Below are 16,328 nucleotides of genomic sequence, written 5' to 3' on the forward strand. Positions count from 1 at the left end.
TGGGAGTTAGAGGAAAGCCTGATTTATACATTCAGATGCTGAGGTGGGAACTGGACAACAAAGCCTTTGTCCAGCATATGCTGGTTTCTGGGTTCCCCATCACTGAAAAACAAGTCACATGACGTTTTTAAAAAGCATACTCTTAAATATATTTTGTTTTCCTCTCTAGCTCTCTTTCCCCTAATTCAGAGCCTTTCCTCCACTCTGGCTCCAGCAACCTGATCATACCCCACTTACCCTGTCTCATGTATCACCAGGATAACTCTGGGTGTGTTTGGATGACGTATTAAAACTGACATGGCCACACTCATGGAGCCTCTAGACATCGAGTAATTTCCAAACCATGCAGTGTTTGTGTCCTGATAGATGTTACCTGTTTCAACATTGCCTATTGAGGAAGGAATAGAAGCTGGTTGGTGGAGCATGACTCTGTCCCCAGCACCGGACAGGGGTGAGGGGTGGGAAGGTTTCATTCCCTTACTCAAAGGATGTCAATGTGACATCTTATTTTATAAAAATCTACTAATGAGCCTGATGGGCATAATTATCAATAAGATGTATATATTTCAAGTTGTGAAAGGACACGTAGGAATTCTCTCTGAAGATGCCTAGGGTCCTCCTTATCCCTGGGCCATTGACAAATGAGGTATGTTTTATTCATTCACTGATCCCTACTATCCCTCAAAGGTTCTGAATCACCAGTGAACCAGGCTCACCAAGTACCTTCCAGGTGGTCAGTGCTAGGGAGGAAAACACAGGAGGCTGACAGTGGAGGAGGGAAGCTTCTGTCTGTGTAATGTAAACCCTGAGCAAATTCCCCATCTCACTGGCCCACAAGATCTCCTAGGACATGGTGTTTCTAGCAGTCTTATTTTCTTACATCATGAGTAAACACTACTCATGGAGTGAAATTCAGCTTTCTGTGAAAATGACAGAATTACATGCTTTTTTTTGGGGGGGGGGGAGCGTTTCGAGACAGGGTTTCTCTGTGTAGCCCTCGCTGTTCTGGAACTCACTCTGTAGACCAGGCTGGCCTCAAACTCAGAAATCCACCTGTCTCTGCCTCCCAAGTGCTGGGATTAAAGGCATGTGCCACCACTGCCTAGCAGATAATATGCTCTTAATAATATAAAGGTGTTTTAAAATACATGCATCCTTATCATGAAACTTGACTATAAATGGTCTAAGCAAATACCATTTTATAAGTAAGAAAGGATGACCCAGAGGTCATATAGTAAGTCTTGAGCAGAATTAGAGTTGAGACAAAGGATTTTTCTTAACCTCAATTTATTTTTGCAACTGATATATAAAAATATAAAATTATACATGTTAGTAGAGTGCCATATAATATTTCAGTACTTGAGTGCATTGTACAATCAAGATATAGGTTTGTACTGTGGTTCTTAGTGAGTGGGTTTGTGTTTCTGTTTTTTAAACACTCTCTTTGCAATAAAAGTTGAATTTAGAAAATGAAGTTTTATAGTAGAAAACACCTTTGAAAAACAACATCCATACCCATTTTAATTTAGCATTAGCAGAGTGTATGGGAAATGGTGATTGGCCACCAGGGGCAGGTTTGAGGTTCTGATATACCTTTTCTGTGGATGAGTTCCACCTGGGCAATGTGGTAGAAATGAGGCAACAAGCAGCCTCAGATGGACAAGGGCATTGTCTCGTGACATGCTGTCATACACCCCTCCAGCGCTTCTGTATGAAATCTCTCTCCTAAATCTTTTCTCTAGTTTTTAAGCTATTTGCAATTATTGTTCTCCTTCAGAAGGCAGAAAGGAAATGGGAAGAAAAAAGGCAAAATCTGGAACACTATAACGGGAAAGAGTTTGAGAAGCTTCTGGAAGAAGCTCAGGCCAACATCATGAAGTCAATTCCAAACCTGGAGATGCCCCCAGCTTCCAGCCCAGTGTCGAAGGGAGATGCAGCAGTGGATAAGCTGGAGTTGTCAGGTGAGGACCAGCCCACAGCAGGTCTTACAGACATGTTCATGCTCACTGTCCTCAATTCAAAGTCCGTCACCACAGAAGCTCCTATGGGACAATAGGACCATGTCTTACTTTCTGACAGATATCCCTGGCTCAGGAGATAAAGTCACTTACCACTAAACCTGATGACCCAATTTCATCCCCAGAAAGACAAACCTCTGCTGTCAGCCTTCACAATCCACCCATCCTTGGATGGACGCTCAATGCCAAGGCAGCCCCTCCAAGTTGGGCAGGGTCTATCTGCATCATGGGCAGCCTTGAAGCCACACCCTTTTTGGAAGACCCACTTGCTCTTCATACCCAATGCCTTACTCAGGTCTTCCTTACAACATGAACAGTAAACTGAAGAATCCCCTTCAAGCAAGTCCCAGTTTCCCAGAAAAGCAAAATATACCCTGGGAGATCCAGGCCAGGTCTCTAAAGAGAAGCAAGGAGAGAGCTCCAGAAGCTGGTTTATGGGTTTGGGTTTGGTGGGCCTGTGGCTGTCAAGTAGAAGAAAGGCAGCCTGTTAGGTTAACCTTTGAGTTAGTGAGAAATGCTTTTTCCTGCACATGAGGTAGAACTGAGATATACCTATATACCCTAACTTTTCTGTTAACTCTAATTTATAATTCTCTCATTTGCCCTATTGCTGTCTCCTATTGCCAGCAAGGCATCTTTCCTAGCCATCCACCATGGCCTTCTCCCCAGAGCCTCACTTCTTATGTGTGTGTTGTGTGTAACTTTGCTACCCTGCCTAAGCTCTGAGAATGGGCCATGCTACCAGCCTCTACCCAGCTTCCCACGAATAAAAGACACAGACATACATGTTGTTCATTTTCAACTTGCCCTCTTGGCACAATTGCTGGGTGCTATTATTTCCTGCCTGGAAAAGTGTGCCCTTATCAGTATTCTTATCTCTGTACCTCCTACCTGCCCTAAACTTTAGTTCCTCAGTTACATCTGTTCCCTGCTTTTCACCCCTGACCACTCACTTGTGTGGCCACTCTGTACGAAATCTCACATAGCTGGTCAACTTTTCTCCATCAGAAACATGTCGAACTCTCCTCTCCTCCTATATGTATGTTTCTTGCCTCCAGAGATCCAGATGTCCCACCTATTCTTTTCGTCCAGCAATTGACCCATGATTTCTTTACTGACAGATCAAGAACCAATTGGGGAACAGGACCTTAGCATCAGAACCACCTCTACATGTGTCTTTGATCTTTGTCCCCATTTCCTCTCCACTTCTCCCCTTGGGCTTCTTTTGATAGAGTCTGTCCTTATAGCTACATAAATTCCTACTGATAATGCTGTTTTAGGCTGAGATTCGAAGATTCAGAAGGCTCAGGAAAGGTTTGGAACTTACTTTTAATTCCCCAATGCTTTCACTTTTCTAGTGCCCCTCAGTTTTTGTGTATATCAAGAAATGTAATAATGAATCTAAGAGTTTGCATTGCATTCACAATAAGCCAATGGCTGTATATAAGTCACTTAGCCCAGAACTCCCCAGTGGAAAGTCTATTGTTGTAGTATGTTGTATGTAGTTTGTAAGAGATGGGAAAACTGAAATCAGTGAAAGGTAGGTCATGTATGCAGGGCTTTCTGGGAGTTGAGTTCAGTTTCTCATCAAGGCTGTCCCCTTAATTATTGGCCTATGGTGAGAATAGAGTTTGTAAGTCAAATTGTATTGTGTTTGTATATACCAGATATATCTTGAGACTGTCTTTGAAGTGGCATATTCTTTTCCAGAAGATTCTCCAAATTCAGAGCAGGAATTGGACAAGCTAGGGGGAAAGTCACCCCCACCTCCACCCCCACCCCCTCGGAGAAGCTACCTTCCTGGATCAGGACTTACCACCACGAGGTCTGGCGATGTGGTCTACACTGGCAGGAAGGAAAGCATGTCTAAGGTCTGATGGGTTGAGTCCTGGCAAAATGGTTTCCGGGTAAAGACAGTTCTATCCATCCAAACTTTAAAAAACATTATCCAGATGCCCGGAAAGTGCCTGAGAAGAGAATGTCAGCCAGTGTTGTTGGACTAGGCTGGCCTTGTCTGACTTTTAATATGACTACTTGTGCTGGTGGGACATCATTAGACTGACATGAGAGTGGGAAGGTAACAGACCAACAGACACAGTAGTAGGTATTTGTATAAAAAGGTGTTAAGTGAGCTTAGCTTACACTTAATTTGGAAGGTCTTGTCCCTTGTATTAAATGAAAAAAAAATACAATTTCCAGTTGGAAATTTGATGAGGGGAAAACCCTTAATAAATGTGGGGAATTTACAATTATCTAATTCTTCAAACAATTTACCAATATGACAACTTATGCAAACAAACTCAAACCAAATACAAGGAAATAAAGGAGTTTTTTTACATAGAAGAGCCAGAGCCAAAGAGGCACTGAGAAGCCACATGGTCTGACCTAAGGGTCTGACACCAATATTTGTGGTTCAAATTCCCTGTAGATGAGCAATGAAGACCCTGGGCCAACACCACAGACTACAGCCACAAAATGTCCCCCGGAGGAGCCTTCCTCAGCCTGGGCCCCATCCCCACCACCAGTTCCTGCCCCTTCCTCCAAGGAGGAGGAGGAAGAGGAAGAAGAAGGAGACAAAATCATGGCAGAACTCCAGGTACGTAGTTGAGGTGACTCTTGGCCATTGGCTCTTTACCTTCTCATCTTGGCCTCCATGGCCATGGATTCCATAGTTTTGTTAACAGCTAATGAAGGACACTGGAGTCAGTCTTTGTGAGTTGTGTCTTTTAATCCTGGTGTCCATTTACCAAGATGAGAACTAATGAACTCTTTGGGCACCCAGAAAATGTGTGAATAGTGACCATTTTAAAAGAACTCTATAAAGTTTACATAGAGAAGTCATTTGCAGATCTCTCTCTCTCTCTCTTTCTCTCTCTCTCTCTCTCTCTCTCTCTCTCTCTCTCTCTCTCTCTCTCTCTCCCATTATCCTGGACCAATTAGAGAATATTTTATTAAATTTTTTAATATTTAGTGACAACACAGCTCTCTAGTAGGACTGAGTATGGATTGCAGAGTATATACCTAAGCTCATCCCACATTCCTGCCATGAATGTGACTCTGCCCTACAGCATGTCCTAAGAACTCAGCTCATTAGATATATACATAATTCCCAGACCAAACTCTGGATTTTTTTGACTTGTACTTTTTATGGGACATTTTTGCTTCTCAGAGACTGCACCCTTTGTGGGACCCCAAAACATTCTGTCTTTTCACCAGTGTCCGTGTGGTTTGATGCAGCCCAGTAAATCTAATCCTTCATGTAACATGGAGAAAACTTTAAACCATGTCAGTTTTGTGATACTTGGTCTTCTCTGGTTTCATGGCATCTGGTAGTAGTTGACAAAATTGAGCTTCTTGCATTTTATGAGGAAAATGAGACTTCTGGATGTTCTGTTGAGTGGTGAAGCCTTTGAATATTCCACCAAATTCATAGATTGTCCTGGATCAAGCCTTCCACTAACCAAACTCCACAAGTTCTTAAAATGGTCAAAACTTATTGATAGAAAATGGATTTATAGTTAGTAACCATTAGACTTTTGAATGTTCCAATCTTAGCACTCCAATAGAAACCATACATTTATTATAGAAGCTTCTAGCTACCATTTGAGATGGCCTCTTCTGCATTCAGTCTTTTATCTTCAATGCCTGTGACAATCCCTCTCCAAGGAGTGGAATACCTGGTATCTGGCTTCTTACTCTGTGATTAGTAGCTATTTATAACAGTAACTAAAATTCTCCAGCTTCATTGATATTCCTGCTTTAGGTCCAACAAACCCCTATTAGGGTAGTTTTCATGAAACAGTGTCCTGCATTCAAGTGACCAAGCATCAGAAGAAATTCCAGGCTGGAGAATTCAACATCTAAGAGACAAAGGATATGGCTTGGTGTCAATGGGCAGGCCTGTAGATAAGCCAAACATACCTAAGACAAGCCAGGATTGACTTTGTAAGGCATATACAGCAGGGAGGGCAAAGATGACCAAAACGGAGGGACAACCATTGAGGGCAGAGGAGGGACCCTATTGTCAGCTATGTTCAGATATTAGGACAGATGCTGTAATGTCCAACTTGGCAAAGTCACAGATTCTTTCTGCCCACTGAGTTGTTTCCAAAGATCATTCATTTCAATAAGTGCTTTTTAGTACTAACTGCACATTAGAGTTACTGGAGCATTTGTGTGGGGAAATGTTCTACAGCCCAGAGATTCTTATTTACTTGTGGTTGGTTGTGTTGGCTGCTTGCTGGATAGCCTTTGAGGACTGCTGGTGCCCAGCAGCAATGGAGTGACCAAGTGCCCTCCATTATCCCAGTGTCAGCGGACTCTCCTGGCATCCCCAAGCCCATCAGCTGCTATACAGAAGTCATACTTCTGCTCTTCATCTCAGAACTAGTCTCCCTGACCCTGCTCACCTGATGCAGCTTCTAGGCCCACAGTTATGTCCAGAGTTCAGCAGCTCCTTGGCCATTCAGGGCCTGGTGGTGCTAAAGAGCTTATGAATGAACAACAGAGCAGGCTGAGGGCTGTGACTGAGAGAAGAGCAGGTGTACATTAGCTCTTTTTAAGTTTAAAATGTCTTGTGAGTTTTCTTCCTATATGTAATTTCAATAAAGCCGCTAAGAAATGAAGAACATAAAGATGTCTTTTCATCTTAATTTGTGTGTCTATTTCCCAACATGAAAAGGTCAAGGGATTGAGGCCAGAGTTTCAGGCCTGCTAGCATGTGCCTGTCATGGAACCACACATCCATCCTAAGGGTATTAATAGTTTTTAAGGGCTCTGTCCATTTCATCTTTCTAAGGAATCTTTTGCGTAGAGCTCACCCTGGGGTCATCTTGAGGCCCTGTGGGATACAGGATCTCAGGAGGCTGCATCCTAGCAGGAGTCTGCATGTCAATCTAGGGCTGGGGACCCTGTGTCTCTGGATTCCTGACTCTTTTCTGCCCCATACAGTTGAATCCCTGTTAACCTCGGTATTTTAATTCCTTAGGCATTCCAGAAGTGTTCCTTTATGGATGTAAATCCAAACAGTCATGCTGAGCAGTCCCGAGCTGACAGCCACCTTAAAGACACTAGGGCAGGCGCCACAGCCCCACCCAAGGAGAAGAAGGTAACATGTGTTAGCTATACATTTACCACACAGTGAGACAGCCCTGCCCCCACCTCTGCTCTGCTACTAACATGGCTGGCACTCTTGCACTTGACCTCTGGCCCTTGGCCTTTCTGTTTTACACTCTCCCTTTTCTTCTTAAACTAATGGAGATGCAGGCTTAGAGTGAGATTAGAAATACCTGCCTCACCTTTCCAGAATGAGTGCTACATCCCTGTGAGTGGCACACAATAGCATATGCAAAAGCAAGACAACAGCTTCCCAAAATAAAGAAGGCATACTTTCCTAGAGTTTCTAGACCAATGCATTAAAAGCAAAAACAAGCAAACAAAAGCCAGAAATAACAACTAGGTAAATACAACTATTTATTTTCAACATGTCCCATGAAAGTCTGGAAGGCAGGAACACACCTGTGTACGCATTGAAGTCTGCAGACCAGGCTCCCTGCAAATTACTGTCATTTTTGTAAGTCTGTCTTCCAAAATAGTAAGTCTAGTTTTAATGCTAAAATAATTTACTTGTAACTTCAGAGAGGCGTTTGGGGCAGGGTTAGAGCTTCAGTTCAAAGCTGAGTCTAGAGCATTTGAGATTTGGGAATTCAGAGCCATCTTACCTTAATTAAGGGCAATAAGTTTAACCTGCTCCAGTTCAAATTATTTCTCACTAGAAACTTACATTTCAGACCTCAAGGGCACTCATTTATTTTAAATAAAGGGAAACTGCAAGGTGGCCTAACAAATACTCCGCTTGATTCCTTGGCTATTACCTAAGCAAACTAAGTGAGGTAGATGCATCAGATCACAGAGGGCAAACCTAACACAACCTTTAGGGGACCTGCTCAGTTCTGGTCCACATCATCACAGAGCCTAGTGTGAAGTAACCTGCCCCCAGTAGACAGATGAAACTCTAAGCAGGCTCAGCGTGTCTTTAAGCACAGGGAAGTTATTAGACAATGATGTACAAAGCTGTCTCATGGAGAAAACTAAACCTATGAAATAGCCCAGGAATATGTTACTTATTCAGTATGTGAAATTTTCTTATATAGCCTTAATACTACTAATTTGTGGAAGGCCACTGGCAGGGCCTGGTATGTTATATTTAGACCATTCTAGAACACTTACTGGAAATTCATACCCAAGGGTTCCCTGTGATGATCAATGTCTCACTGTAGACTTTCAAGTTGACTCTGATGTTGCAAGGGGTTCTTGTCTCACAGTTTGAAGCTCATACCGTCAGTAGCACTGATTGGAAGCAAGTCACTATGGGTCTTTGTCGATTGCTCAACAGTAGGCTGGTCTGTAGGGTAGGTAATCATTCTGGATCATTAAATTCAGTAGATGAAGCACTTCATAATAACCACAACTATCAGACTTATCCCTCAATTTTGTCATTATTAACCTGTGTGGCCTAGTCATCTGTCCTTCCATAACTTAAACATTTCTGTAGTTTTTCCTCCTACCCTTATGAAGCTCTAGCCTGGCACTTCACATCTACAGTTTTCTCATGTCTCTAATTTCTGTTTATTACCCATGTAGATGGAGTAACCTTCTCTGACTGTTTATGTAATCCATATCATGGAGCCAATATTAAAGGAGTTTGGTTGTCTTTCATGTGGCCATCCAAGATTAAGAAGTCACTGTCAATTTCCAGGGCAGTTATGACTAAATTTCCATGAACTTAATGTGCTTGCTTTGATGCATTTATTCCCTTTGTCTAGCTCAGTAATTTAAAAAAAAAAAATTGTCCCTGTGAAATCTAAACTGGATTTCACTTACTTTCTACTGGAGTAGTTCTGCTGCTAGATTGTATTTAAATACACAAGTAAGACTGGAAATATTTAACAGCGGACAATGATGTGGCCCTGAGCAACCAACACAGATGCCAGTCCCATTCCCCACTCTTACCTCCCCCTCCAACCACCAGCAAATGGGCCTAGCAGAGGTCTTGAGTTTAGACATGCCCAATCCTTCCTTGCAATCAAAGAGTTAACTTTTACTTGGCTTCTAGTGATAAATACTAACCTCACACATTTGGAATTGAAACCTTGGGCTGGATCCTCATTTAACATCCTTCTTTAACTCTTTTGTGTGCTACATTAGTTGCTTTATAATCTGAATGTCAAATCCCACAGAAGAATTTACATTCTATTGCAGCAGCCCCTACTTGGGGGAGCTTCATGGTGAATGGACAAACTAACAGCGGTGACTGGCCTCGAGTGCGCCTTGTACTGTGATTAATGGTATTCCATGTGGTTGACACTGACTTTGTTATTTGTGTGTTATTACTTGAGTATGTGTGACTGTTCCTTCCACTTGTAAACCAGGGCAGCAGAGTTAACCTTGGCACAGCCTGGGTTTTTGTGCTTTGTGATGTTGTCATTGCTTTAACCAAACAGTCATCACTGGGATTGTATTTCTCCTTGTGACAGACAGCACTTCCTCTTGGTGTTCTGCAGCTAGAAGTGTCAGCAGCGGTACCCTGAGAGGAAAAGGTATCCTGGTATTAGGGATGGGCAGGGCCTGGAGCTACTCACACACCAGGCTAGAACACTGTGCCCTCTTGAGTAAAATGTTCTGATTACCTGGATCCTCACTGCTGCTCAGTCCTTCAGTCCTAAATCTTAGTGAGACCCCCATAAACATCTTGACACCTTATAATATAGAGAATAAAAGCTGCATCAGAGAATGCAGAAAATAAACCCAGCCTATGGCATCATGGCCACCAGATGCTCGCTTTGTTTTTAGATTACAATCATGCACTGTGCAGCATAATATTTTGGTGAGCAATGGGCCACATCTATAGTGGTGATGCAATAAGATCTTAACTGGTGTCAATTATCTGCATCACATAGTTGTGCTGAGGTGGTCTGTGGTAGTCTAAACAGGTCTACTTTGCTGCTCATGTATCAAAGTAGCACAGTTGCCTATCCTGCCTGATGGAATATGGATAATCAGAGCTGACACTGGTTTGTGTAATTTTCTGTACTTTCATCAGAGCATTAGAGTTCTGTGAAAACCAAAAGTTCACTGTAAAGTAGTGCAGTAGGCTATGTACACAGGCAGCAGCTATGTGTGCTAGTTTGTTGAATCTGTCAAGAGCATCCTGAGGCCACATGCAATGGCAGCCTAGACATCTGGTAGGTGTGAGTACACTCTAAGATGCGTGCATACAGAATCACCTCATGACACATTTGTCACGACATGTCCCTGTTGTTGAGGACTGCAGGGCTGCAAACTATGGAGCATTGTCACTGAAAATTTAGATGTGATCATTAAGGTTGTTACCAATTTGAAGGTCATTTGGACATGGTGAGAACATGCAAAGACATTTTCAATCTGTCACTGGGCCACAGAAGAAAAACTCTCTTTAACTCAGAGTATGACAACCCAAACAGAACTCCCTGTAGGCTGATTTCAGTAAAAGAATTGGAAGGAACATTTTAAAACTATGCTCTTGTTTGTAAATTTGTAGGCAAATACCTGAGATATAGAGACAAGAAATAAAGGATTTGTTCAAAGCTGCATAGTTAAGAGGCAGATGTGTATCAGAATCCCTTCGCCTTCCAGTATGCTTCCTGGAGTTAAGATCAGAGACAGCCAGGTGTTGAAAAAAGAATTGTTAATGGCTTCCATTTATTCTCTTACCTGCTTGCCCACAAAATTTGAAACACTTGCAATATTCTGCTAATGAAGACTTTTGTCTTGTGCAAACACAGGGCAGTTTTGGAGGCTGGAGATCAGAGCAGCTCCAGGTAAACAGAGAGCTGTAGGCTTCGGGTTGGTGTCTGACACATGTGCTTGGACCATCCGAATGTTTGGAAATGTAATTAAATGATAGTTATAGTCCAGTTTGGGGGGGCATGTGGTTTTGTGGAGTAACATGTCATACACTGTTCTACCAGAATTTGGAATTTTACCACGAAGATGTACGAAAATCTGATGTTGAATGTGAAAATGGCCCCCAAGTGGAATCTCAAAAGGTGAGTTTGCCACATGTGGGTTCCAATTGGTGTCATTCAGTTTAATTACAGCCCCTTGCAAAGCCGTTCTGGATTAACGTGTATCATTTCCTTTCTCCACTTTGCCTCTCAGGTTACTGCAGGGGTTCTGAGACCTAGTGGCCCCCCAAAATGGGAAAGAGCCATGGTGGATAGTATGTCTGATACCTCAAGAAGATCAGAATGTAGAGCTGACACCTTCACAGAGGAAAATGCCACACCCGATAAGAACTTATTCAGAGACAGTAGAAATTATTCCCAGAAAAATGTGCCTAAGGTCAGCTGTAATTCCACTGGCCTGAACTCATTAGAAGGTGACGTCAACAAAGGGCCTAAGGTCTCAGGACTGCAGTATGCTATTCCTGACACTGAGAATCAGAAGTTGAATTTTGGAAATACAAAAGAGATAGGCCAACAAGGACAAGAAAATGCAGATAAGAGTCACATTCCTCCCCCAACCCGATCAGCAGAATTTGGTGTTCACAACGTCAAAACACAAGATCAAGATGTTCTCATGACAGATTATGGCCAAGTTGTCCTGAGATCTAAGGTGGGTAGGCACGCTAATATGAATATGAATGAGGATGGAGGATCGACTCCAAGTTCTCCCAGTGAGGAATACACAGCCACTGATAACATCGCCTTTATGATCACCAAAACTGCTGTCCAGGTTCTGTCCAGTGGGGAGGTCCATGACATAGTGAGCCAAAAGGGACAAGATGTACAGACAGTTAATATTGATGGAAGGAAAGAGACGGCCTCTCAGCAAGAGGGGACTGAAGGGGAAGAGCCGGTTGTGTGCCTGGACAAGAAACCAGTTATCATCATTTTTGATGAACCTATGGACATCCGATCTGCATATAAAAGACTCTCGACCATCTTTGAAGAATGTGATGAGGAGCTAGAGCGGATGTTGACAGAGGAAAAGATAGAGGAGGAGGAAGAGGATGAAAATGGAGATGCTGGAATCCAGACCTCATCCCAAATGTCCCATGAACAGGTCGACTCGAGAAGTGGTAGGATTGGACAAAAGGCAGAGACACCATCACAGCCCCAAGTCCGATCAGCAGAGTTGCTGACTCCAGGAGGTCAGGAGGTTCATAAAGCGGAGCAGAGAAAGCTTAGCTCAGCTGATTCTCCAAACTCAGGAAATAAGTGTGACGTGGCTGATGACCAGTTTGAAAGTCCCAAGAAAAAGTTTAAGTTCAAATTCCCTAAAAAGCAGCTGGCTGCTCTTACGCAGGCAATCCGCACAGGCACCAAAACGGGCAAGAAAACCCTGCAGGTGGTTGTCTATGAGGAGGAGGAAGAGGACGGTACTTTGAAACAGCACAAAGAAGCCAAGCGGTTTGAAATCACCAGGTCCCAGCCTGAAGATGCCCTCAAAACCATGGCTAGGAGGCAAGAGCAGCTCAGCCATGAGAGCACATTTCCAACTTCAAGGACTGATGAAATTAGGAAAAATACTTACAGAACCTTGGACAGCCTGGAGCAGACCATAAAGCAACTTGAAAATACAATCAGTGAAATGAGCCCCAGGGCCCTAGTTGATACCCCATGTTCTTCCAACAGAGATTGTGGTGCAAGCTTGCCCCACATAGCCCAAGAGGTCTCTCCCAGGTCCTTGCTAGTTCTGGATGAAGTACCCCCTGCCCCAGAGCCCCCCACGTCCATATCTTCAGCTTCACGTAAGGTATCTTGATCTGTAGAGAATGGAGAGATGCAGCTGCTTCTTAAGCCTGTCATAATCACAGTAGCAAAAGGTGTCTTGTGATTTAATCGCTTCCCTTCAGGTGGCTCGCGGTTGGTTTGTTTGTTTGGTTGGTTGGTTTTTTTGTTTTTGTTTTTGTTTTTGTCTAATTAGTCATGTACCCATCTCTTCTCCCTTCTCCGTCGCCTTCCATAAAAAATGGCAACTAGGTGTCTAACAGCTAATCAATTCTGTTTGTGCCTCTGTTGCTGATTGGTGTCGGGTCAGTACAAAGAAGCTGAGTCAAGCTGTGTTCTGTTGGTACTCACATTAAAATCCAATTGATTGGTAGTGAGCTGTTGATTCTGTTTGATTCCTCTGATTAACCCAGTTGGTGTTTCCTGGGTCTGTCCTGCATGTAGGGCACTAGCTTCTCACTTGACCTTCTCTGCACACAGTAGGGCAGTCTCAGAAGCAATCCACTTATCTTCTCTGTCTCCCCTCTCACTGGTTCTCTCACAGGGCTCCAGCACCACCCCACAGACAAGCCGAATGCCAGTGCCCATGACTTCCAAAAACAGACCCGGAAGCCTGGATAAGGCCAGCAAGCAGTCCAAACTACAGGATCCCCGCCAATACCGTCAGGTAGTTTTACCTTAAACCCAGTTTTGGGTGGACACCATTGCAGTTAAGACGCCAGCTGCTGGCTTAGCTTCTACCAAATACTGTGTTTTCATTGTGAGAGACCGTTTGTGTAGACATCCTGGATCTGGGGGCATGGAGAAAGTCTAAAAGAACCTGTGTTAAACTTCTCACCACCCTCTTGCATGCTTACAATAAAACATCTTTTACTTTGTGACTTCAGATTTTAACTGTTAACACACGGTGCCAGGCCAGTGGCGGATTCTGTGGTGAATGTAGTGTGTCATCAAATCCTCTTGGGAAACAGAGACAAACCAACCTGTCGCTGATGACTACTCTTAAGTCATCACTACTAACATCTGTGTTGACTGCATTGCATTCGGTCATATTAACTCTCCCACACTCACACTCCCCAACCCGATGACAATCCCCATGCATGGCCTGCTGGCAGTCGGGTGGGCTGTGGAATGAATGATGTGTTGCCTTGCTTTCTGTTGTTTCTGTACCTCCTTTGCTATGTGCATGGGGTGGTTTCAGCCCGGTCCAGATAAGCACAAAACTTAGCTCAGACTTCGGACTGTATGTTGTTTTTCTTTTACTGAATGATGCTCAGAAGGGCTGTGTTGCCAGGCCCTGTGGGTTGGTCATGTTGCTGGCTTTCTGACAGAGTGTCTCCCGCCATCTTTGTTTGCAGGCTAATGGAAGTGCTAAGAAAGCTGGTGGGGATTGTAAGCCTACTTCCCCCTCCTTACCTGCTTCTAAGATTCCAGCCCTTTCTCCCAGCTCTGGGAAAAGCAGTTCTCTGCCTTCCGCTAGTGGGGACAGCTCTAACCTCCCCAGTGCACCTGCCACTAAACCATCGATTGCTTCTACCCCTCTCAGCCCCCAAGCAGGACGATCCACTCACTCTGCTTCCCTCATCCCTTCTGTCTCTAATGGCTCCTTAAAGTTTCAGAGCCCGCCTCATGCAGGTAAAGGCCATCACCTTTCGTTCGCACTGCAGACTCACAATGGCCGAGCTGCCCCTACTTCTTCTTCCTCCTCATCCCCTCCTTCCCCTGCCTCCCCCACTTCCCTGAATCAAGGTGCCAGGGGCATCAGGACCATCCATACTCCTAGCCTCGCCAGCTACAAAGCACAAAATGGAAGTTCAAGCAAAGCCACCCCATCCACAGCAAAGGAAACATCTTAAAGGCCAGATCCTGTTAGGCACAAGGTGGAACTACATTTTTGTTTTTACTTTTTAGCAGTCTGGGACAGCTGTTTTCACAAGAGAATGTACCATATTGCTGTATTGTTCAAGTTCATGCAGAGTATGTGCTAAATACTGAGTTGATAGGTTGCAGTAAAGCTTGATTTTTCTACTCTGTTGCTGTTGTAATTGCATAGTGTTTACTGTCTAGATTCGATACCTATTACATGAAGAAAGCATGTGCTATAAAAAGAGAGAGTATGATGAGAGTGAAGACATGTGTGAGACAAGTTGACTGTACTATGCATGTAAAACATGTATGATTGCAGAATTTTACTATGTTTTGTATAAAATTATTTTTCATTACAGAGACTAGAGGCAGAGAAAAACACAAGCGTGACTATATAAATTGTAAAGCATATATTACGATATTTTCTTTTATTTTAGTGTTATTTAGCTTTATTACAGATTTCTATTTTTGTCAAAACGTCATGGTTCCTTTCAAAATCTTTTTTGCCAAAACATTTTGATACTACAGCATTGTACATTTGAAAGTAGCGTGCTAGACTCAGCCAATGAGCTTCTACAGCCGTAGAAAGAAACTCAGCAACACTCCTGCACTGCCATCAAAAGTTTGATGAGAATTTGCTAGCGCAAGCCAGCTAATTTTCTTTTTCTTTGCTTTCTTTTCATTTTCTTCTTCCTTTTTTTTTTAACAACAAAACATCAGAGTATTCTGTGGCTATTTTCTTTGCACCGTCTGACCCTTTTTATGTTTCCTTAGACCTAGTAACCTGCACCATTGCATTGTGGATTTTAAAATGTACACTTCTATATGGTTCTGTACACTGAGGAACTTTTGTAAATATACAAATATAAATAAACATCAAAATACTATATGTGACAGCACATAGAGTAGTTTTCCCACACCAAAGTTAGTTTTTATGCATGCTTTAAGAGTCTATATTGGGATGGGCAGAAATGGGACTATCTACACATTTTTAAAAAGCAACAAGTTTGCACAGTTAGGGTGGTTTTGTAAATAACTGTATTTGTATAACACAGCCATGTAACATACGGAATTGTAAGCAGAGACTTTGCAAAACTAAATAAAGGGCTGCATGCTTATTATTTTTGTACCTTGTCACTATAACGACTTTCAGTCAACGAATGTGTAACTATTACCACAGGGTTTCAGCTTTGAAGGCATTCTAAGTAATATGTAACCACGTCCACTCATACCATGTTGCTTCCTCAAAAGCAAAGGATGAATTCCTAATAAACTAACCAACAGTGTGGCCATCTGAACTTCCTTTCCTGCCTGACTCTTCTCTAGGGCGTGGGGGTGGAGGGTGGGGGGCTAACAGAAAATAAACCGGCACATAGGTTTGCATACTAATCCATTGTAGGGGCTTTTTCTGCTTTCTTGATTTTTTTTTTTAATTTCTAATAAAAGTAAAAAGAAAGTGTCTTTATCAGTGGGTTGGGTTTTTTTCTTTTCAGTTCCCAATTTTTTAATTTTTTAAATTATTATTTTAGGTATGTAGGTATTTGGCTTGGATGTATGTCTGTGTAGCACATTCATTCCTAGTGTCAATGGATGTCAGAAGAATGTGTCAGATCCTCTAGAATTGCAGTTACATCTATTTGTGAGCCTCCATGTGGGTGCTGAGAGGTAAACC

General features: G+C 42.9%; 1 protein-coding gene across 18 annotated transcripts in view; it reads left to right on the forward strand.

Annotated features, from left to right (window-relative positions):
• Positions 1-15,954, forward strand: part of Kiaa1217 (KIAA1217 ortholog) — a 530,454-nt gene extending 514,500 nt beyond the window's left edge. For 9 of the 18 annotated variants that reach the window (XM_031369124.1, XM_031369126.1, XM_031369134.1 and 6 more), the window contains 8 exons: positions 1,778-1,961; positions 3,729-3,889; positions 4,447-4,614; positions 7,006-7,125; positions 11,027-11,104; positions 11,217-12,815; positions 13,335-13,457; positions 14,149-15,954. In XM_031369124.1, coding sequence (XP_031224984.1) covers positions 1,778-1,961; positions 3,729-3,889; positions 4,447-4,614; positions 7,006-7,125; positions 11,027-11,104; positions 11,217-12,815; positions 13,335-13,457; positions 14,149-14,646 — 2,931 coding nt within the window. In that variant the 3' untranslated portion in view covers positions 14,647-15,954. Of the gene's footprint in view, positions 1-1,777; positions 1,962-3,728; positions 3,890-4,446; positions 4,615-7,005; positions 7,126-11,026; positions 11,105-11,216; positions 12,816-13,334; positions 13,473-14,148 lie in introns of those variants that run through there. The other 9 variants (XM_031369130.1, XM_031369127.1, XM_031369125.1 and 6 more) reach the window with 6 other exon arrangements.
• Positions 15,955-16,328: the final 374 nt, after the last annotated feature.

This window comes from Mastomys coucha, unplaced genomic scaffold, assembly GCF_008632895.1.
Source record: "Mastomys coucha isolate ucsf_1 unplaced genomic scaffold, UCSF_Mcou_1 pScaffold15, whole genome shotgun sequence".
NCBI lineage: Eukaryota > Metazoa > Chordata > Mammalia > Rodentia > Muridae > Mastomys > Mastomys coucha.